The sequence below is a fragment of the Psittacula echo genome (genome assembly GCF_963264785.1).
Source record: "Psittacula echo genome assembly, chromosome: 6".
Classification (NCBI taxonomy): Eukaryota; Metazoa; Chordata; class Aves; order Psittaciformes; family Psittacidae; genus Psittacula; species Psittacula echo.
This window is the reverse complement of record NC_137743.1, coordinates 21,920,045-21,941,886: the sequence shown is the minus strand read 5'-3', so window position 1 is coordinate 21,941,886 and position 21,842 is coordinate 21,920,045. Positions and strand designations below refer to the sequence as shown.

Below are 21,842 nucleotides of genomic sequence, written 5' to 3'. Positions count from 1 at the left end.
TTTGTATTTGCTTGTTGGGCGGCTGTTATTATGTGTTAACACCGGGGTGGGTGTGCTTTGTATGACCGCATGTCTGTCTCATTGATTCCATCAGTATGATTTTGTAATTGTGTGTCTTTGTGATTGAGTTAGTGTGCATTTCAGGGCTCCTGTGTATTGAGTAATGATGTCAGGGATTGGGTTGTTTGACTGGGTAATGGCCTCTTTTGAGTCTTGTAAGTGAATGTGTCCTTCTCCTGTTTCCCTGTCTAGGCTGGGGCAGGATCATTTACACTGGGTGATTCCTTAAGATGCTCACATGAACTAAAAGAATATCCCTTTGGCTCCCGAGCAATCCCTGCCAGCGGGATGTGCTGAGGATGCACCGCTTGTGTGTGTGTGTGTGACACACAGGGTGGCACATCTGGCTGGTTCTCAGCCGCATGCCTCAAATGACCACTTTCTTGTGTGTCAGCGTATAGCTAAGGCTATGTGAACATGTTTACATGTGTGTGCACATTCTGGTGCATCCAGGGGTTTTGATAAGACTTTTCAGTTATGTTTTTGGATAAGTCTCTATATGCTGGATTTCTTCACAAATATGTCCAAGAGTAGATTATACTGTGCAGTTTCAAATAGATCTGACTGTGTGTGTGAAGGGATCTGTAAATGACAACATATGTCTACAGTGAAGTGCACACTTGCTTTTGCAAGGGTCTTCTGTGTGACTTTCTATATTGATGCATAGAAGGGCAGCTGTGTCAGTTAGCAGATGCCTCTGATCTGTGTTTGACTGTCTGGCAGTGTTCCCATGTCTGAACTGACCTAGGTCTCTTATATATGTAAGGAAGAATGGGGCTCTGTGTCAGCAGCATTTACCGGTAAATATATGTGCTAAGAAATTTTAAATGTACAATGAATCTCTAGGTTTGTGCAATGGCTTCTGACTTGTGTGGATATTGTATGCTAATGCCCTAAGACAGTGTAGCACATTTGGTCCCTTGGAAATGAACAAGAGAGTTCAGTTATTTTTCAGCTGATGATTATGTGTCATTGCTGCATGGATTTATTTGCTCTGTGCAGGCAATGTGTCTGGCATTGGGCCTGTTCTGTGCTTCCTCAGCCATCAGGATTTGACCCAGCGGCAGACACATTCAGACAAAATCTACAAAAAAGGCTGTGAAAGATCCAGGAAACTTCCAGAGCAAGCTCTCATCTGTACCCTCTCACCAAAATATCCCATCAGGGAAAGATCCATGACCTCTCTCAGCCAGGACATCTATATAGCTGTGATTTAGCAAGCCAGTAAGTTTAGCTTGTATTTCTCGTTGAGGTTGCTAACAGCTAACTCTTTACTCCTCCTTCTATTAGCTCCAGCCTTGTTACTTCCCCTACCCCCTTGTTTGTGCTCTCCCACTCTTTCCCCACCATCCTTCTTGGTATTCCTGCCTGCATTTTGACCTTGAACAGATGACACCATCCTTTGGCCACCCACTGCTTTACCAGCTCCCACCTCTCACACTTGGGGCAGCAGCATCAGGGTAATAGGGGGAGAGAAAAAATGAGGGAGTGAGGAAGGGAAAGGTGAAGAGAGAGGGAGAGAGACCTGTTTGAAAGTAATTGGAGGCTGTTAAACAGAGGAGCCCAGCATATCACTCTAGTAATGGAAATAAATTCCATTGTATTTGCATTTTAATTTTCCACATAAACAAAGGCCCAGAGTGTGCTGGCTTCGCCAGAATCACCGGCCAGAATTTAATTAGAAATGAAAAGTTTATAGGGTTCTCTTTAATGCGATTAATGCACAGTTAACATTTATCACATACATATGCTGGAATCGCCTTTTTTAAGCAACCACCGGCCATGAAATGAATTTCTTTTCAACTTTTTTAGCATGTGTGAGGAAGGCTGTCTCTGGTGAGGCGGTCCAGTGAGCACACTCCTGACAGCTTGGTAAACTGCAGCCCACAGAGGCTTAGTAGCCCCCATCCTCACTGAGGAAAGTTCAAGGTGGCTTAGAGGGAAGCATGGTCTAGTGGTTAAAGCCTGAGGTTGGGAGTCAGGGGATCTGGGTTGTATTCCCAACTCTGCCACATGCTCACTGCATGACTGACTTGCTCTCAGCATCTGTTTCTCTGGGTGTTAAAAATAAAAGAGGAATCAGCTGCAAGAAGATATCTCAGCCCCAGACCCCTCTGTGTCTCAGGTTCTCCAGAAACTTGCCCAGCCCTGTTGTATGGGATCTGGATTGGACCCTGCACTTTACTAACCTGTCAGCTCATCTCCCCATGCCCAAACATCCCTATGCTGGCTGTGGGGACAGGGGAGCACCCGCAGTGCTTGCCTGATGTGAGAGGCTCGGCCTCCCGGAGAGACGTCTTTGTACCGCCCCAGGCAGCACTGCTCCCCGTGCATGGGTTCGTGTGGACCTCACGCTGCTTGTGTGAAGTACACGTCTTCCTGCTGAGGAGCGTGACGCAGGAGTGGAGCAAACTCTGCTTGTGCAGCGTGGGAGCCCTGGCAGCCCTGTCGTGAAGGAACCTCTGTTCACTGCTGAGGCAGCTCAATGTTTCTTAAGGGGATCCTCTAATGCTGGTTTGTTCCGAAAAACTACTAAATGCGGTTTGTAAGATACTGTGGCTGTCAAGCCTGAACCCCAGATCCTAACATAAACCTAATCAGGAGCAGCTACCACCTTCCTCGTGGTAGGGGTAATTATACCTCCCTTACCCTGCCCTAAGAGGTCACCCCATGAGTGCTTACAGAAAGCTTTGGGCTTGTGTGCACAGGGACTCTAGGAAAAGCAAGTCTAAATCTAGACAAATTATCAATATACTTCCCTTGCAGAGTGCAATGCTGAGATAAAAGGCCAAAGGTGAACACTTCCTCTGTGAGCCCATACCCCTGACAGAGCCAGGAGGGCATCAGGCTTGTCACTTCCCTGCCTCCTCCTGGCTCCCAGAGGTGGAGGGGACAATATCACCACCAGTGTCCCCATTGTCCCTTCCTTCTTCCCCTGCCCCTGCTCTGGCTCTGTGACAGATGGGGCTACAGCCCCCCTTGCTCCCACGCTTCCTTTCTGGGCTTGCAGACAAGCAGAGCAAATAAACCAGGCGCATGGACACAGAGTGTTAGCGTGTTAGGGACACAGCAGGGGAAGGAGGAACATGAAACCTCTATTGATCCCTGGAGGAATGATGTCCCTTCCTTATCTTATCAGATTCTCTTCACTCTTCAATTATAGTCTGTTGAAATTGGCCTCTTAACCCAAACAAGATAACCTGGGTAATGAGGAGAAGAGTGTGAAGGGAGGGGAGGGGAGAGGAAGGGAAGGCAGAGTCCAGTGCATTAAACTATGGCTGTCATTAGAAATATCTCCTTTAGCGTAACCCCTCTGCCCCCACTATCCCCAGGTATCAGATGAACTAGGACACATTCAGTTCCTGACAAATATATCATGCCATATACACCCCCCATTCCCTCAGATGCACTAGGTACCCCTGGCAGGCACATGTTCCAGCATTTGTACATGACGTCTCTGCATATATGTATCTGTACCCACCCTGCCACACACCTCCTGTGTTCACACACCTCAGCAGATGCCACCCTGCTGTACTCACACTCATACACATTTGTATGACTCACGCTGCCCATCTCACCAGCTGCATTCTCCTCAGCACGTTGGTGGTATGGCTGCCATAGCACCTTATCCCCTGGTCTAACCAAAGAACTGCTGACAAAAAGAGAGGAGCACTGCTAGGACCCCCCCCCAACCATCTGATCACACCCAGAGTTCATCAGTGCATTCACGTGACTGCCTTGCCATCAGGAAGCTGTCACGCAGAATCCTGTGCAGAACCCCACAAAAATAGACAGGCTTCCGAGACGTATTGCCGTGCCTTTGCTCACCTCTATGACTCCCTGCATGTAACTGTAGAGTTACAATGTTGTTTCCATGGGTAAGACTTTTCTTAGTTGTTACGCAGACCAGTAATACCTACTTGCTATAAGTCTATACTCCCAGTTGGACATGTTGCCCTAGTGATATGACCATGCTCCTACTTGTACACATGTCATGGGGTATAGGGCATGTCTCGCCCAAATATCTATTACAGGGAAGATTGTCTGGTGGAACAATAGAGACTCAGGGGCCTATCTGCACAAATGCACCCAGGTTTCCATGCTCAAATTACCTCACTGTGCCCAGAGTGATCCCAGAGCACATGCAAGTGGTGCAGAAGGTGCTTTCATTTGGGAAAGGTGGCGCTCTGAGCAGCATAAGGGCTTCATTTACAGGGCTGGCACCCTCCTCTTGCACTCTTCTAAAGACTGGATTTCCCAGGATCACTTTATCCACTGCCTTTCACTGTGCCAGGGGCATTTCCTTGTATACACATCCACCTGAAATGGGCCACATTCCTTTCCATTCCATGTCTTCTTGTCCCACTAGCCCCACCAGTTTTGCCCACTGGGCACCAAGACCCATGAGGGAGTTACTCATAGGCATATATTTTTCTTTAAATATTTGGAGGTCACAGAAATCCATGTTATCTGCAAAAGGGGTGAGAATTATGGCAGTCATCTTTACAAATTTATACATATGCTCTCATGTGCACACACCATCACCCTGTAGTTCCCCCCTGCTTTCCAGCTTCTGCACCTCACAAGAATCAGCACACAGCCAGATACACTTCCTGTGTCCCCATCCTGGCTGCCTCCATATGCACAGACCCTTGACCCACGCACACGCAGAGCCCAAAGTTGTTAAAGCCACATAAGGGAGCTGGATGTCAGTAGTGGATGACTCTGCATCTTGTTTGGCACAGTGGCCAAAGCGGCCTCATGTAAAAATGCAGTGGTCTGGTTTTGACAGTATCCAAGTAAAATCTGCTTTAGCCTTTCACTCCATCCTTATGCTTTCCTTCCCCAACTCCACCCAGCTCTCCTCCTGCTCTCTCCTCCTTTAGTGTCACAAGTACCACCTCTTTAAAACTCTACATTTGCTGTTTGTTCCGTAGGGAGAGGGAATTTATGGCATTGTGCAGTTTCCACTCTGCTCATTTGGCCCATTTATACATAGCATGTCCCAGAAATATGCTTCCCCCATGCCCTTAGTACGCAAACATCATGTCCTTTTCTTCAGAAATCATATTCCTTCCTTTCCTGTTCTACATCTCCTCCCTTCCATATTGATTTTATTAATAAGTGTGTATATTTTTTTTTGTGTATGTATGATTTATGTATTAATGTACATTTTTTCAAGCTAAAAAAATCTAAATTTAAACAACCAACAAGGGGCCTAAATTTAAGCAAATATTAAAGCAGGCGCTATTACATAGCTACATTGTTCCGTGGCCTTACTTTTTTAAGGCAGATGACCAAAAATTGTTCTTAAAAGAAGTTTTAGAGAAATATGAGTATGTTGAGAGGCAATAGACCCTTTAAGATGTGCCCAAATGTTAGTGCCCAAAGACTACCACAATTTTTAAGTGAAAGCTTGAAAATGGGCTGTGGGGCAATGAGGGTTGCCCTCATATTTCAGCTCAGTTTGAAGAAAATGAGGACTAGGTCAGGGAATTGAAGGGCTGGGATATTAACCCTCCATGACCAAAGAGGGACTGGGTTGTTACCCTGAAGCTAGAGGTAGTGCAGGGCATCCTGTCTGACAGGTATGTGAGGGTTTCTTTTGTGACTTCGTCATCTCATCACAGTCTCTGGTTTTCCTTTTATAAACTAACAGACATTAATCTGTCTTGCACAACATGGATACCACCCTCTCAACTGAACTACAGTGATGGGCATTTTGAGCAGAGCTGATAGCAATTCCTGATGCAATTTGCCTCCCAACCAGAGATGGATGTTTAACCCTGTGCCTTGGACCCTGCAGAGAGGGAAGGGTGCTTATCTTGGAAGGAGGAGGAACTGTTCAAAATGGAGCCAAAAGAATAAAAACTAAATTGGCCCCAGCCAGGAGCAATTAATAGAGGCAAAGTCAAGCATTTCTCTGTATGTATGCGTGTGTGCATGTTTTGGGGGAGTTGCTGGAAGCCTGGGGAACAATACACTGTACAGATTTTAGAAAAGCTACAGGAACTGCAGAGCTAAGGGGTGACAGCAGCAAGAAATGTCCTATTTCTATTTTTCATACAGGCAGAGACAAGCCGCCAGAATCTCCCTTCCTGATATAACAGTGAGGTTTGGGTAAATGTTTCATACATAGCATTCTCTGGGAAGCCTATCTGTGAACTCACAGTCCGTTAACTCTGGCTTTTGGCACATCACTCTTCCTCCTTTCTGTCAAAACTAGTGCACACATAAATCCCAAGCCAGACAGAGGACAAAGGAATATCCTTCCCCAACCACATCAAACTCCCATATATGCTTCCTTTAGCCTACCAGCATTTTGTGTCACCGTCTATGTACCTGCCCAGAGACATGTTCCCTGCCATATACTGATCCACTCATGTGTAGTCTCCAACCATCAAGTGCAGTTCCCCAAAGGTGCCTATCTGCATTGTGCTCGCAGTCCTCCTATAAATGTCCTATAAAAAACTGCAGTATAACTCTGCTTTTACCTTCCCCATACCCTCCTCTGAACACATCAACCTTTAAAATTTGCTTACCATGTATATAAATGTACTTTCTATGCTCCTCCTACTCCATCACTTTCTCTCAATGTCTATATGAACAGACATATTCTGTCCATATGTCTCAAACACTTCATGCGTACATCCTGTCATTCGTCACACCTCTACCACAGCTATTCTCTCCTATGGCTCCAGGATTGAATATTGTGTTGTCCATTTCCCAGTGACAAGGGGTCTAGTTACAGGGTTATTGATTGGTTTTCATGCAAACAGATGGATCTGCCTTTGGTCTCCCCACCAAAATCCACCTCTATATGGGCTGATTGTCACTGCTCCAGGGATAGGATTTCACCAGGAGACCACCCTCCATGCAAACATCCTTCACCCAGGCCACGGATGGTAATAAATGAAGTCAGGCTGAGCCATAATAAAAGCAATTGTGTGGGTTACCTGTGCAGACATGAGATTTATACCTCCTCATATTTGATGTGATTGTTTTATTGAGTTCTCAGTGCAGTTAGGATGCCGTTTATTTATTTATTTATATGCCTACTCATCGAGGAAGAGAGGGGAGGCTGTTGAAGTCTGGCTAGTGTTCAGCCTCCGTCTTGTCAGGTATGAGCTCAAAGAAGAGGGCTCTCCGGTTTTGCTCTGCTTTTTACCTAGACTTGGGCTTGGTGGGTGAGCCCTGGCCAGATGTCTCATTTCCTACAACAAAGATGTTTGTTTCAGGATCCCTGAAACCTTGAGGACTGTCTGAATTATGAGCCTAGTAGAAGCTAAGGCAATGGTGTAAAGAAAGACGTGTGTGTATATAGAGATTTCCTAAAAGATCCTCTCGAAAGAAATTCCTATTTATGCTGTGCCTGTTTTGGACAATAGGTTGTGATCTATGCACAGAGCTTCTTTATGCTATTGCAATAGAAATAGCAAGCACTGGCATTGCTTCTGACTCTGTCATCACAAGTGAGCATTGAGAAATATTAGCAGGTGCAAATTGATTGGAAATGAATATTTGTAAGTGCACTCTGAGGAGTTTGGAAACGGAGTGATTAGATTTGTGATTTCAGCTGAGTAGATAGCCATATAAGTGCTACAAAATCAGCTCTCAGTTACTGGCACTAGAGAAAATTGGAGGCTAGTGCTGAATATCCTACTGTCTACTATTTCATCACAAGCCTAACGGTATTTGTTGTGGGTTTTCCAGATCCTCTAGTCAAGTGATAGCATGAGAATTTCAGTTCTCATTTAATAAAGTATGTTTCCAGTGGTTGGGGGGGGGGCTTGAAAAGGGGCCTGTCAGCTCCCTGGAGACTCAAAGGGCTGCATTGTTAAGGTGTTTTTTAAGTTGTTTAATGGGAGTCAGATATCCAAATCCCTTTTAAAATTTACAGTAGAAAAGAGAAAACAAATAAAAACAAACCCACATTGTATTACAATTACTAGTGATTTTTATGCCAATTGCATGATTTAGACACTGCCTTGACATTTTTAAACAGCTGGGAGTGGAAAATATGGCCATGCGTGTATGGGGTCAAATAGATTAATTGGGATTACAGTGGAAAAATCCTCATTCCTCTTAGCTCTCTGTTTAAAGAATAATTGTTTGGGAGAAAAACTCAAACCTCTCTGATGCTTTCATGAGCAATATTCATCATCTGAGCCATTTACACACAGATGGGATTTCCTAAAGCCCTGGTTAGCTGTGCGGATGTCAGGCCAGTGACAAACACTTTTGGAAGTCTCTACCTTTGCATTTATAGAGGCCCTCCCCAAAAGTGGGATCCCTGAATATTTTGCCAACTGTAAGTAGAGAGCTTAAACTCCATTTGAATTTCAGCATGCCTGAATTTGAAGACCATGGAATATAAGCGAAGCTCAGCCTTGTCCAACTGTTTAGAAGTCATGTCTTTTTGTTCAAGTAGTATGGAAATCTTTTGTTTGAATGGACTTTAGGATCAGAGGCAGGTTTTCTAGGATATTTGATATACAGCTGAAAACATGACTTTGTTTTGTATGCGTCATGTCATCATATCATAAATGGTCCAGCTGGTCTGCTAAAGCATTATCTCTCTCTTTAGCCAACACAAGATTATTTCTTATTATATGTTTGCTTGTTATTAATGCCATCTATATATGCCATATATATTCCAAGAAATCAGGAATTCCTATGGGATGCAATTCCACAACTTAATGGACCTCCCTATCAGGGGATACCTTCTGCTACCATTTAAATGTTTCCTTTCTTATTTCCCTCCCTTCACTCCTGGCAATGCTGCTTTGTTTAAACACTAATAATTCCTTTCCTGTTGGAGGAACTGTGTCCTTCAGATCACTGTATTGTTCTCACCACTTCATCATTGCTTGGCCAAGCCACTTATATTTTCTCCTCTTTTCTCCCAAAGTCAAATGAGTTTTTTCACATAATAGTGATTCTGGTAAATGAGGTTTAGCTCCGTAAGACTCACTCACCCAGCACTGAAATGCAGCTACCTCTGTGACAGAATGCAGCAATCACTCACTAGATTCAAAAGCTTGAAAATGTTTAACTTCCAACAAAAATCAAGCTTTCTGTACATCTATGCAAAAAAAGAAGGGCTGGGACTTTCAGGTGATAAAGGGACCGATGTGTTTCTGAACTTCAAGGTTCACAGAACAGAGAGCTCAAAACTTCCCAAGCACAACCAATTTTACTTGCTAACTACCTCTGTTGAGCTAATATCTCTGCAATATGAAAACCAGAAAAAATGCGGCTAGCTTATTGTAGTTCCCACCATACAACCTTCCAGTGGCCAGATACGAGGAATAAGACAAAGAGAAATGCTGTGAGCATTCATTTACTCTTCCAGCTGCAGTAACATTGTCTGTAACCTCTGCTTTATGAGCCTGTCCTTTATTTGCAATGATAAAAAGAAGATAATGCCAGGTTTGTGTCTGATGGAAAAGAATCTGAATTTAAAGGAGCATATTCCCTTAATGAAGCCCTGTGTGACCCAATCGCTTTCTTTGCTCAGCTGAGAGCAACTGGCAGTAGAGGTGTTCTACCTTGAGAGCGTGCCCTGATGCAGGAAACCGCATGGGAACCTTAAACTCAGCATCAGCTAAGGGAGAGGATTCCTCATAGCATCCCGAGCTTCTGTGTGTGCTAGGAAGCGCCACGTTATGAGGCCTGGTGAACTCTGTTGGGTAGTGTCAGACAAGTTTTCTTCATCCCTGCCTTACACCAGCAAACACATGGTCAGTCAGAGACTAATCCAGTCTACATGGCCGGTCTAATCCTTGGCCTCCCTACTGAGAAAACTGACTTGTAGCTGCTAAATACTGATGGTGGTGGTAGGTTTGTGTGACACGCACACACGCTTGCCACTTAAAACCATGTAATTCACCCTGTGTTCACTGTGGGCCATGCAGCTGTCACTGGTTTTGGTCCCTATGAACGAGGTGCTATTAGAGATACTCTCTACTCTTCCAGCTTCTCCCTAGACTCGTTACCTGTCCACCAAGAATTCAATTTTTTTCTGTGGGAAAGACAGGGTGATATTCACAAGTGACTTTCGCCAGGGTGTCCTTTGGGAAAATTCTCAAGGGAGGCTAGCAAGAGTGACTCAGAAAGCTGTTCGCGTAACATTGATTTCTTCTGCATGTGACACAACCCCTGCCCTAAATCACCTGCTTTTTGCCAGACTCGATTGTTTGTCTTGAGATGTTACATTTGCCTGAATTGAGGTTCTGTTAAATTCTTGCATGGGCTAGAACCTCAGCTGATGTAGAACAAACTGGGATCCAGTTTTGAACCTTTTCTCATTACATGTTGAATTCCATGGGCATTTTTAGTGAAAAGTCACACTGAGTTTTACAAAGGTAGCTAAATGCTGTTATTTTTATTTTACAGCTGGCAAAGCAGCCTCATAAGGAGTCCGTGTGACCGGCCCAAGATCAACCAGAAAGTTAGTGGTAAGAGAAATCTGGTCTCCTAATATGCCATTCTTTGCCCTAAACTACAGGCCTACCCACAGCCACTGAATTGGCCACATGAGCAATAGCACTTCAATGTACATTTCGTCAGTCATTACAACCTGAATCAGTGTGTGTGTGTGTCTTCCACATGTGTTTTTAAAAAGCACATCATTATCAGAGACTTTAACTAGGAATCATTAGCCGATTGTTATATAATGAAACAGGAAACATCTCCCCAAACCAAGCACTTAACACCAGAAATTTAATGTATATCCAATACCTAAGTGAAGACTGAAAAACACCTAATGGCTTGACTGAGATAATATATACACTAAACTCTGTTCTCTGCTGTGGGGTATTAATTAGGGTTACTCTCAGGAACTCAGGGTCCAAAGTGTATCAGTTCAGCTGACTGGCTTCCATAGTACTTTGGCTTTGGCATTCCTTGGATAAAGACTAATTGGGGTTCCCTAGTACAGAACCCAGCCACAGGAGAGCTGAGATAGAGGGACAAATTGGGGTGGAGGGAGGGTGGGAGGAGTTTGCCCTTCTGGGCCTGTAAAGAATTTATTAATTTAAGAGAAGCAGGAAATAATGCTTAAACTACAATTGCATCACTTGCTGCATAACTGTGAGCGCATGTTGTGATGTGTTCCATCCTGTTCCCACTGAAGTACACCACCTAATTCAAAAGATTTTTGTGGGGTGATTATTATCTCAAGAAACCTGTGTTCTTAGACTGACTGTACATGCTGCAAAGCAAAGGGAAAATTCTCACTGACATCTGCCTCTGAGTTCACACTTAGGAGACCGCCACAAGGCTCACAGCAGTGCCTGAGTCCAGTTGAAATTCTCTAACCCAAAGTGACCAAAGATAACTCATTTATATTCATATGACAAATGGAAAAGTTTGACAGGGTGCTCAAGAAGAAAGGTGCTCAAGTGATTTAAAGTAAGCATGAATTGCTTACCAAGGAATTAAGAGCTTGTCACTTGCACTTTTCTCAATTGCATGTGCTATGTATATGTGTGTTTACATACTGCATATATGTGTGTATATGTGTGTGTGTACCTACGCACACACAACAGGCTTATACTGTATCGTATCGAATGTATGAAGCGGGAACAGGAAAGCTCCCAGTGCAGAGATAACTCTTCTCTCTTGATCCTGTCAGTTCTGGTGTGCTTTGCTTATTAACTAGTATACTCTCTAGACTTTTTTGCCATAATTAAAGGAAAATTACCGCATAGCAGAAGACTTAAATTTTTTTCCTGACTCTTGACAGGGTAGTTAAGTCATGATTTTCACTAGAGTTTGCATCTAGCCTTTATCTGCCCGAGTTTGGTATGAACAAGTGTTTGATAAATCTCAATACTGAATTGCATGCTGTCCTAAATGCTTCATGATATTCTCAGTGCAATACTGGGAGATCAGTGCAATACAGGCACACAGAATTTATATATCACAAAAATTATTCATAGAAAATAGATTTTCTAATGTTTTAGGGAGACTCTAAAAGCGGAATTGAAACTGCACTGTTTTGCAGGCACTCACCCGAAAGCCTTTAGTAATGTTAGATGGATCCCCAGAAAGAAAATAAAATATAATTAACACACTTCCAGAAAATCTTAGAATAACCAGAAGTATTTTGTTAGTGTGTACAAGGGATCTCCATTTTGAAGCGCAATACGCACGGTCTATCTAAGGACATAGGTAACTTGTATTTCCATAAATGCCTCACTTACGATTTCAAGAAGTTAAACTGCTCGTGGATGAGCAGTAATAGTTCTGGACACTGGGCCAATGCAGATTTTGCTTTGGAAACTCCATATTTTGCAAAAATAAGATGACAGTTATTTCTAGAAGGTTGGGATTTTAAATTGTCATCTATCCAAAACTACTCAGAGACTTGGAGTGTTTAGAGTAACTCCAATTTGTGATCATACTACTGGTAAGGGATGTGCTGTTACAAGAGATTGACCCAATTCTGCATGTCTATTTTGACAATGGGAGAGAGAAAAAAATGTGTATTTAACCGTGAACTTAGTCCCTCTTTGTGTTTTGTGGGTTTTGTGAGCTGGAGTCACAAAAGTCACCAAAGTGATGAAGCTCATGCTACTCTCTGTGGCACCAGGATTGGGCCCTTATATGCTTGCTCTTTCATATTCCACTGAATTTTTTCCTGGTTTGCTGTCCTGTTCTTGCCTAGCAGACTTGCAAACGTTATGACCTGTGATATGATGGGCTCTCTCACAGACGTGAGTTTTGAGGAGCCCCATACAAAATGGGGGCCTGAATTTTTAAAAGAAATGGAGACTTACTCATAGCAAGCCAAAATGTTCTTGTGCCTTGGTGACCACACACTCAAATTCCATCGCAGTATGAATCAAACATGGTGGGTCTCAGCTGAGCCTCTTCAATGTCGTAACACTTAGTAGCTACAAAGTTCTTGTCCTTCTCAAAGCATTTTATGAGCACAATCTGACATCTGTTCCCACCTGCTTCTGAGAAGGATCAGTTTTCAGTTACAGGGTGGGGAAACTGAGGTACAGAACCCCAAAGCCCTGCCACAAACTGGTAGCAGAGGTGGAAGCAAAACCTGCGCCAGGCCTTCTGCCTGGAACATCACAACCCAGGCATGAGGCTGGGACTTCAGCAGCGTTTGGCTGCTAACATCCCTTGAGCTAGCTGAAGTATGCACATGCATTGGGTCTGTAATATGCTCTTCCTCAGAAGAGCCCAGAGCCATTCCTCTGGACTTCTGTACCACCAGCTGAATTCCTCTCAGGGATAGCTGGCTGTCCTTCCGCAGCTGCCTTTGTAAGGTGTCTGAATGTCAAACTGTTATTATTTCAATACCTGACTGAGAGAGTAACAGAGACCTGGAGGTTTTTTAGGAGGGTGTATAATTAGCCGATCAGTATTATGTTACCCTGTTCATAACTTAATAACCATTTTAATACAGATGGCACACACAGGGATAATTTCCTAGGGTAGCCTAGCAGTATATTACAGAGACAGTATGTCTGAGGGAATCTTTCTTAGCCAAGGTACATTCCACTAGCTAATTCTACCTGCTGTTTTCAAGATGATTTGGGATAATTCCATATCATTTGCAAAATATTAAACCCCATTTATATAGGATGCCAGATTTAGAAATACACAGTCTGAGTTATTAGACATATTTTGATAAATCTGCCATGAAAAGTGCAAGACAAAAAATACCACTGCGTTTTCCTGGCTATTTATTTTTTGCTTCCCTTGCTATAAATACACCAGGTTTTAAAAAAAGATCTGGCTAAACTTGTTATATATCAAAAAGGGCCAATATACTGACTTGTGCAGTTTTATCTATGCGGACGCTACAAGAGCATGCACGTATATTTACCTACACCCTATATACATTTATTTGAGTGGGAAGCACTGTATATTTGGGATTGCATGCAAATTTTTGTGCGTTCTTGCTCAGTTGGTGAGGTATTCCGCGCCTATGTATGTACCTTTTGCAAATACCCTTGTGTTACTCTGTTTCTGGAGGTTGTATTTCTGAGGGCATAGCCGAGGTATCTGTATATTACATTGCACTAAACCAGCGTGATTACTTTTACTGTGTGTATGAGAGTGTTGTGTGTTGCCAGAATGTGAAGATCCGATATATGCCGCGTTTGCATGTGCAGGCATGTGGACAGCCCTGCCGTGTGTTAGTACCTGATTACAGCTATCACCGGCCTTTCTCTCCGGCATCGACCCTTTTTTTTTTTTTTTTTGCCTGTCATATGGTTATTTTTGTCACCTCAAGCCTGAGACCAAATCCCACTCCCTCCACCAGCAAAAGTCGCACCCTAGCATCTGGGGAAGGAGATGGGGGGAAATTGTTCGCCAGTGCTGAATCGATTCTGCTGCTTCCTAGCGCGCTGCGAGGGCCGGGATCGGCCGGAGCCGCAGCACCGCAGGGAGCAGCGCTCCCCGCCGGGAGAAGGGGCCGCCGTGCCTGCCTAGCCGTTCCCTCGGGATAGCGATAGGGTGTGAAACGGAGGAGAGCGTGCAAGGAAAGCCTTCCCCATCCAGCGCTCAGCGGCTCGGGGCTGTAGGCACGGCTTGGCAGCGGGTAAGGGCAGCTGCTCGTTCAGAGCCCTGATATCGCGGCAAGGCTGGCGGTCAGTGACCGCTCGAGAAGGGTGTTAAAAGGGACAGGGGAAAACCTGGCTCCACCACCCGTCACTCCGAACTGCCCCCCGGCCTTGCGGCACCGCCGGTTGTTCGGCGGGGAGATTACTGCTCTCGCAGCGCTGCTGTCCGTCCGGCCCGGGGGCGAGCCGCAAGCCGCAGCCGTCCGGCAGGAGCAGCGAGCCCTGGGGCAGAACTGCTCCCCAGCTGCCCGGGCCTGGGCTCGGGGCTCTTGGCGGGGCCAGGCAGCGCCCGGTGGTCCGGGGCCGGGGGCTGGCGGGCCATGCCCAGCACTCCCGCTGCGGTCCGGGGGCTGGAGCAGTCTGGATCTAACCTGACCGAGGAAGGATCGGGCTGTCTGTGCTGTTGACAGGGGTTTTATGGGGCTGTGAAGAGGCAGTTAGGCCGCGAGCAGGGTTGCGGGGTTGCCCTTACCTGTTTATTGAGGAGACACTGGGGACCGTGTCGTTGTCGCAGATGCCCTCGGCCAGTAGCCTGTCCCGGATCTCCCAGGCGAACATTGTCGGGTTTTGTCTCTTGTACTCGGCGATTTTATCCACTACTTTGGGGGTCGCTACTTTGGGTTTGGACCCTCCGATCACGCCGGGCTTGATGCTCCCAGTCTCGTAATACCTGCACAAAGGACGGTCAGTGGACTGCCGTGCTCGGCACAGCCCCGCCGCCTCGGAGCACCCGGTGCCCGGCTGCCCCAAGGAGCGCCCCGCGGCCCCCGGTCCCGCTCCCCACCTTGGCTTCGGCCCGCCGGATCGCGGCGTCGGGCCGCGGCTGCTCGGGGGCTGCATGGCGCAGCTCAGCGGGGTGCCGGGCCGCCTGGGCTGAAGCTGGGGAGGTCCCTTCTCCTCTGCAGGGCTCGCTCCCGCTCTCCTTCCCCTCCACCCACCTTTTTTCTCCCTCTTTTTTTCCCCTATGTGTGAGAAGCGAGGGGCGCTGGGCTGTTCGCTGACTCTCCGTTCCCCCGCCTTACACGCACACATTCGTTTCAGGCCCGGGCATCGGGAAACAAAACAGAAACCCTCTCCCCGGTGCAGCTGGCCGGAGGCGAGGCCCGCTGACCGCGGGGACGGGACGGGCGGCCGGGGAGGGAGCGCAAGCAGTGCCGGACTCACATCTCCTCCCCTGCCAAGCTTTCCCGTTTCGGGGCGCTGGCAGGGCTGTGGGTCGGGAGCACGATTTATCCATCCCCAGCCCTCTCCGTGACCCCCGGCAGCGGGTGCCCGTAGCGGGCAGCTGTAGCCCATCTCTCCGTGTCCATCAGCTCTGCCCGCAGCTCTGGCCGGTCCTTGGCAGCCGCACGCAGCGCCCGGGGCTCTGCTGCCTGCTGACGCCGCTCCGCAGCCCAGCCGCAGGGCCTGGGCCGCCAGCCCACCCCCCAGCCTGCTCTGCGGATATTTCACACCACATTTGGCGCCGATCGGTTGCCGCGGGTGTTTGTTTATTTATTTGCCCCGTTGTGTGTTTATTTACCCGTGTGTTTGCTAAGGCCGCTCGCGGATTGTTGCGAGTTGGGGGGTTTGTTGTCGTTTTGGATTTTTTTTTTTCGCTCTTTCTGTTTTTTTCTCTCTCTTCTCCCCCCCTTCCCCCCAGGTCCTTTCTCTTTTCTGCCCTCCTGCCCACCCCTCGCAAATTGTCTGTCATCCCAAGAGTTTCCAAACACAAACAGGGAGATGGTAGCCCGTCCTTGGCGGCTGGAGGCGGGGGCCCTGCTCAGCCCGGAGCGCCCTCGGCGCGGAGGTGCTGGGGCCACTCGGGGAGGGGAGGGAGGTCACAGAGGAGTGGGGAAGGGACGCACCGTTGCCTTCCCAGGGGAGGAGAAGGAGCTGCCTCTGTCCTTACCTGCCCAGGATCTTGCTGACACAACCGTGGCTGACCCGCAGCTGCCTGGAAATGTCACAGGGTCGCACTCCCTGGTGAGCCAGCTCCACTATCCTTTGTCTCACCACGTCAGGTAGGGGCCTGCCGTTCACAAACACCCCCCCGAGCTGGTTCACACCCCCGTGCCCTGCTGGGGAAAGAGAAATAAAAAAAACACAACAACCCACGCACACCAGAAACACACCGTTAGTCGTGGGCTCTTCACCACTCATAACTGCAAAATCTCCAGTAACTACAGATGGATGGGGATGATGGCAGGGGGTCAAGGGAAGCGGAACAGCACATGGGGAGGAGAGAAAAGAAGAGAAATAGGGAGAAAGAGAGAAAGGAAGAGGAAAAAACAGGGAGAATAAGAGACAGAGAATGAGAAAAAAAAAAAAAGACAACGAGAACAAGAAAGAGAAAAGGAAAGACATAGAGAGAAGGATATATAAACAGAGAAGGCAAAGAAAAAAGAAGAAAGGAGAATGAGCAAGAGAGAAAGGGGAAGAAAGGAGGAAAGATGGGAAGGAAAGAGAAGGCAGGGTGGATTTCACGAGCCGGGGACTGTCCGCCGAACGCCGCCTCCCTCCCTCGCTGGGCGGGAGAGCCCGTGTCCCTCTTGCGGCCCCCGCCGGAGCGGCGGTTGCCTCGCCCGGAGCGGCGGGCGAGGGGGGTGAGCGCCCCGGCGGCTCCTCTCCCAAGGGCTGGGGAGAGGTGCGCGCCCCAACTTCCGAGCTCTGCTGCTCGGCGGCACAGGCGGCCCCGCCGCAGCCCCCTGCTCTCTGCTCCCAGGCTTTTCCTCTCTCCTTTCATTTTCTTTCACGATTTTCTATCACGTTGTCAATTAGAGTTACTGGCGAACCCCGCCCTCCCTCACCCCGCGGTGTGTCCCCCATGCACCGCGTCCTCTCCCGTTATTTTGGGATGCGAGTTGAAGGGATGCAGAGAAAGAAAGAGAAAGGGAAAGAAATGTAGGGAGTGGGAGGGAGTGAGAAAATATTTTGTGTCCTGCGGCCGGTGTTCGTTTACAAACAGACCCTCACTCTCCTCTCTCAGCTTGCGAGCATGAAAGGAAAAATCCTTCAGTAAAAATAAATTATAATTCTAACAGACTCGTACGGTTCTGTCTTTTTTCTTTTTTTTTCTTTTTCTTTTTTTTTTTTTTTTTTTTTTTCCCCTCACACAAACCTAATTCAGAGAGAATTTTAAAAATGCTCCATTTTCCTCTGTTCCCCTTTCCAGGCAAAACCCCTCTTTCTCTCATCTAGAACTTCTATGATCGCTTTTTTCCGATCTGTTTTTCTCTATTTCGAGAAATGACTTGGGGGAAAAAACTAAGTGTGCACCTGCTCAGCGCGGGCGAGGGAACGGAGCGAGGGAATAAAAGGAAATACCTCTTATAGGGGCTCGGCGGGACCACCACCGGGGCGGTCAGCGGTAGGGACGGGAGCGGTTCGCCCTGCCCGGCAGGGAGGGATGCATGAATGGATGGATGGATGCTCGCTCGCAGGGGGAGCAGCTTCGCTGGCACTGCTACCTGCGCGTCTCTATCTCCGAAGAGCCAGCTGATATAGCTGTGGAGCGCACACTGTATTAAAGCTTTCTTTTCACACAACCCTAACCCTCTGCATCTTCCTCGCGAAGAGATCTTTGTTCGGTTTGCAGTTTGCTGAAAAATGATCTGTTTGTATTTTCGCTCGTTTTTTTTTTTTTTTCTTTTTTTTTTTTTTTCTCCCCTGCTTCTGACACTGACTTATTGGCTCTGAACTTAGTGGGAACTCTCATTGCCCTGCGATCGATCCAAGTCCTTTTCTCACAAATAGAGTTTTTTCCATCTCCCCCACCCCTGTAGTAACACCTACACGTACACCCGCCCAGCCGCCTCTGCCGGGCGCCGGCTGCCTTCCACGTCCTTTCCGCAAGAGCAGGGCTTATTCGCAGCACTCTTTTGTTAGTCTTTCTTAAAACGTATTTAGGGGTTCAGTGGGGAGGGGGGATATTTATCGTCCTGAAACCCGCGGGTGTATGTTGCCGTGTGTTTTCTTCATTTGTTCAGAACCCCTTCTGCACATGTTGCCTCTAAAGTTACAGGACAGCAATTTCTTCGGCAACTCCATGATAAATAATTCAAGGCACCTTTTATAACTCGCATTACAAAGTATTAAAAGGCAACAGATGCAAAAAAGATTAAAAATGAATAATTCACATTCTCGCAGTCCGGATATTTTTCACAGGAGTTTGTTTTGCTCTGTCCCTTGGTTTTCTAAGGTTATTTCTATCGGAGCAGCGAGATATTTGTGTGTATTTATATGCCTGTGAATGCCGATATCTGTGCACACACACACCCGCTGCCGTACAGATGATGTTCTGTGTGTGAGGAGCCCGAGCCTGCATGTATTTTAATTACTCACTAATATCTCGGTCTGTCGCTCTACAAATACACTTCATGGAACAAATCAAACGTTGATTTTGTTATTAATTTTTTTAATCGGAACCCAAAATTGTTCACGAATCTCACCGGAGTTTTATTTTGAAAGCAGTGGCAGTAAGAAGCCTCTTTCGGCTGCATGTTCCGATCGCACCGAGGCAGAATTACTGCCATCGCGGCTGGAAGCGGTCGCACCGCTGGGAACTAAAAATCATGTCTAACGCACGAAGCTGTTTTCTGGTAAAGGTCTTAGAAAATTAAACGCTACGTTTTAAGCATTGTATCCTTGAAATCATTCATTGGAAACAGGAAGACAGTTGCCTCCATCCCCGTCTGGGGATCTGAGGATGGGTTTGTGTTTCTGCGTCTTCCTTCTCACGGCAAAAATCGGGATTTTTTAAACTTCCAACATTTCCATTTTTCGGTTGGGTTTGCTGCAGCGGGCAGGGCGTGTCCTCAAAAGTTTCGGTGTCAAAAGTTACAAATTGCTTTTAATTATTCATTTCCTGACTCGAAAAGCTCGCTCTCAATCTCGGCTTTCTATTTGTTTGGGGTTTTTTTTTCCTTTAATTTAAATCTCGGAAATATTTTCCCTCCTTGAGGTGAAATTAAAATTCCTGAAAATTCCTTGTTACAGTCCCTGTCGAAGGCGTCTTTTCGCTTTTCTCGGTTCCCCTTTTACAGAAAGGTTCTTTAAAGTGAAAATATATCACGAATGCACTTCCCTCTCTGCCAGGAATGCGTTTAAAATGCACACCGAGAATCTGGTAAATAAGCCAGGAGGGATGGTGACTTCTTGGGAGCCTCCGAAGCCACCAGATCTGCCAGCCATACAATTGTCCTATTTTTCCCGCAGTCCAGCCTTTCACCAAACCAAACCAGACCAAAGCACGGAACCGCCACCGACCAACCCGCCATTAATTTGAACCTGACGTCTCCCCTCTCTGTCACTGCATCCCGAAATCAAAGTGAACAGCATCGGATAGCGGAGTAACTGGGGATCCAGGGCCGCGCAGGGCTGCAGGGAAGCCCTGGCCCTCTGGGACAGGGACAGCGACAGGGTCCGGCCCGAGAGCTGACACGAGTCTGAATAAACTCGTGTTGGCTGAGGGGCGATGGGGAAAGTGCCGCTGCGGAGGAGAGGTCTGGTTCGGGGAGGTTTCCTTCGCACACCCGCGGCACGGGCAGAGCCGCAGGTAGTCCCCTGGCCCGGGATGGGCGTCCCGGCCACGGCCCCTGCCCCGGCACGGCGCGGCAAGGAGCGCTGCTCCCGGCCCGGGCTGACCAGCACCATCGCTTGGCCGGCGAATGACCGTCCTGCCTTCTCTCTAAGCCGGGTTTCGGCTAGGGGAGGGGAGGTTGGCAGTGAAGGGATGGAGCTGGAGGAGGATCAGGTGAGGAAGAATGGTTGGGGAAGGAGGAATGGAAGGATGAGAAAAGGAAAGCAGCGGAAGGAGCCGGGCTCCAGTACTCACGGTGCATTGCTGAGAAGGGATCTGCCTTGCAGTGCATATCCATGGGGAGGCAAAGGAAGGGGAAGAAATCGGCTGAAGCCGCCGTGTCGCCTCTACAACTCAACTTCAATACTTAGGGGAGAAAAAAAATAACAAAAAAACCAAACCAAACCAAACAAACAAACAAAAAAAAACCCAACAAAAACACACAAGGAGAGGAGAGGGAGCGATGGAGAGCGCTGGCCCCCCTGCCCGGCGGAGCGGGGCGCGAAGTACTTTCCGGGGTGCTTTGGGGCCGGGGCGGCGGAGTCAGCAGAGTCCGTGGGAGCGGGGGGCTGGCGGCGCCGGGGGGCAGGTGAGTGTCATGGCTGGGGGGGCCCGGAGCATCCCCGGCGGCGGGGAGGGGGTGCCGGGGCAAGGGCCGGCCGGCGGCCGGGCGGCAGAAGGCGCAGGAGGACGCGGCTCTCCTTCCTCCTCCCGCGGTCCGGGGCTAGTTCATTTAAGTTCAAAGCGGAGTAGCAATCCCCGGGAAAGCTGCGAGCGGCGGCGCGCCCCCTCCTCTCGGCCGGGCAGAGGATCCGGCCCCCGGCGGACTTTCGCCCGAGGTGGGAAGTGGTTGCGAGGAGCCGGGGCCGGAGACTGGAGCCTCCGCTCCCGGTGTGTGTCTCTCTAAAAGCCGCAGCGCCCTCAGCCCCCCGCCCGCCTCCCCGGAGATGGATGACTTGTCAGACAAAGGCAATAGATTCCGACACTCTCTGATTCGCCAGCGCGCCGAGCCGAGCGCGGCCAGGAGAGGAGAGGAGAGGAGAGGGGAGAGGAGAGAGGAGAGGGGAAAAGAGAAGAGAGGGGAGAGGAGGGCCGGGCCGGCGGCGCTCGGCGCGGGGGGGCGTTGCCTTTGGACCTGGTGGCGGGGGAGCCCCGGCACTGCGCCCCGAGCGCCCCGGGCCACGCGTGTCTGCTCGGCCCGCGAGAGAGGACCCGAGCTCCGCTTTGTTGTCCCTTGTGGCTCTAGACCTTTAACTCCCGTGTTTAATACCCGCACACGCACACACACGCGGCTCCGCAGTTTCATGTCCCTTCTCAGGCCCCGCTCTTTTCTACGGGGACTACTCGGGATGAAACGGGAGCTATACACACTAGGGCTTCGTGGTGTGCGGCTGGGGTGGGAGCCGGGCGGGAGAGAAAGGGAGTGAGGGGGGAGAGGGAAAACAGGGAGAGGGAGGGTAGAGAGAGCTCAAGAGGGAAAAACATACAAGAAAAAGGAAAACAAATGGACGCTGGAGAGACCGAGAGAGGGAGAAAGAACGAAAGAGAGAATGAGAGATCTTTTCGCCTCTCTCTGACCCGGTAGCTTGGGCCCACTTCAGTCATGGCAAAGTTTCCCCTCGCACGCA

General features: G+C 48.2%; 1 protein-coding gene across 2 annotated transcripts in view; it reads right to left on the bottom strand.

The window, feature by feature from the left end:
- The window catches only part of PAX2 (paired box 2), an 85,998-nt gene extending 65,008 nt beyond the window's left edge, over positions 1–20,990 (bottom strand). For both annotated transcript variants that reach the window (XM_080622087.1, XM_080622086.1), the window contains exons 1-3: positions 20,470–20,990; positions 16,546–16,714; positions 15,127–15,324 (exon numbers count right to left, since the gene is read on the bottom strand). In XM_080622087.1, the coding sequence (XP_080478213.1) occupies positions 15,127–15,324; positions 16,546–16,714; positions 20,470–20,512 (410 nt within the window). In that variant the 5' untranslated portion in view covers positions 20,513–20,990. The remainder of the gene's footprint in view (positions 1–15,126; positions 15,325–16,545; positions 16,715–20,469) is intronic.
- Between the last annotated feature and the right edge of the window lie 852 nt (positions 20,991–21,842).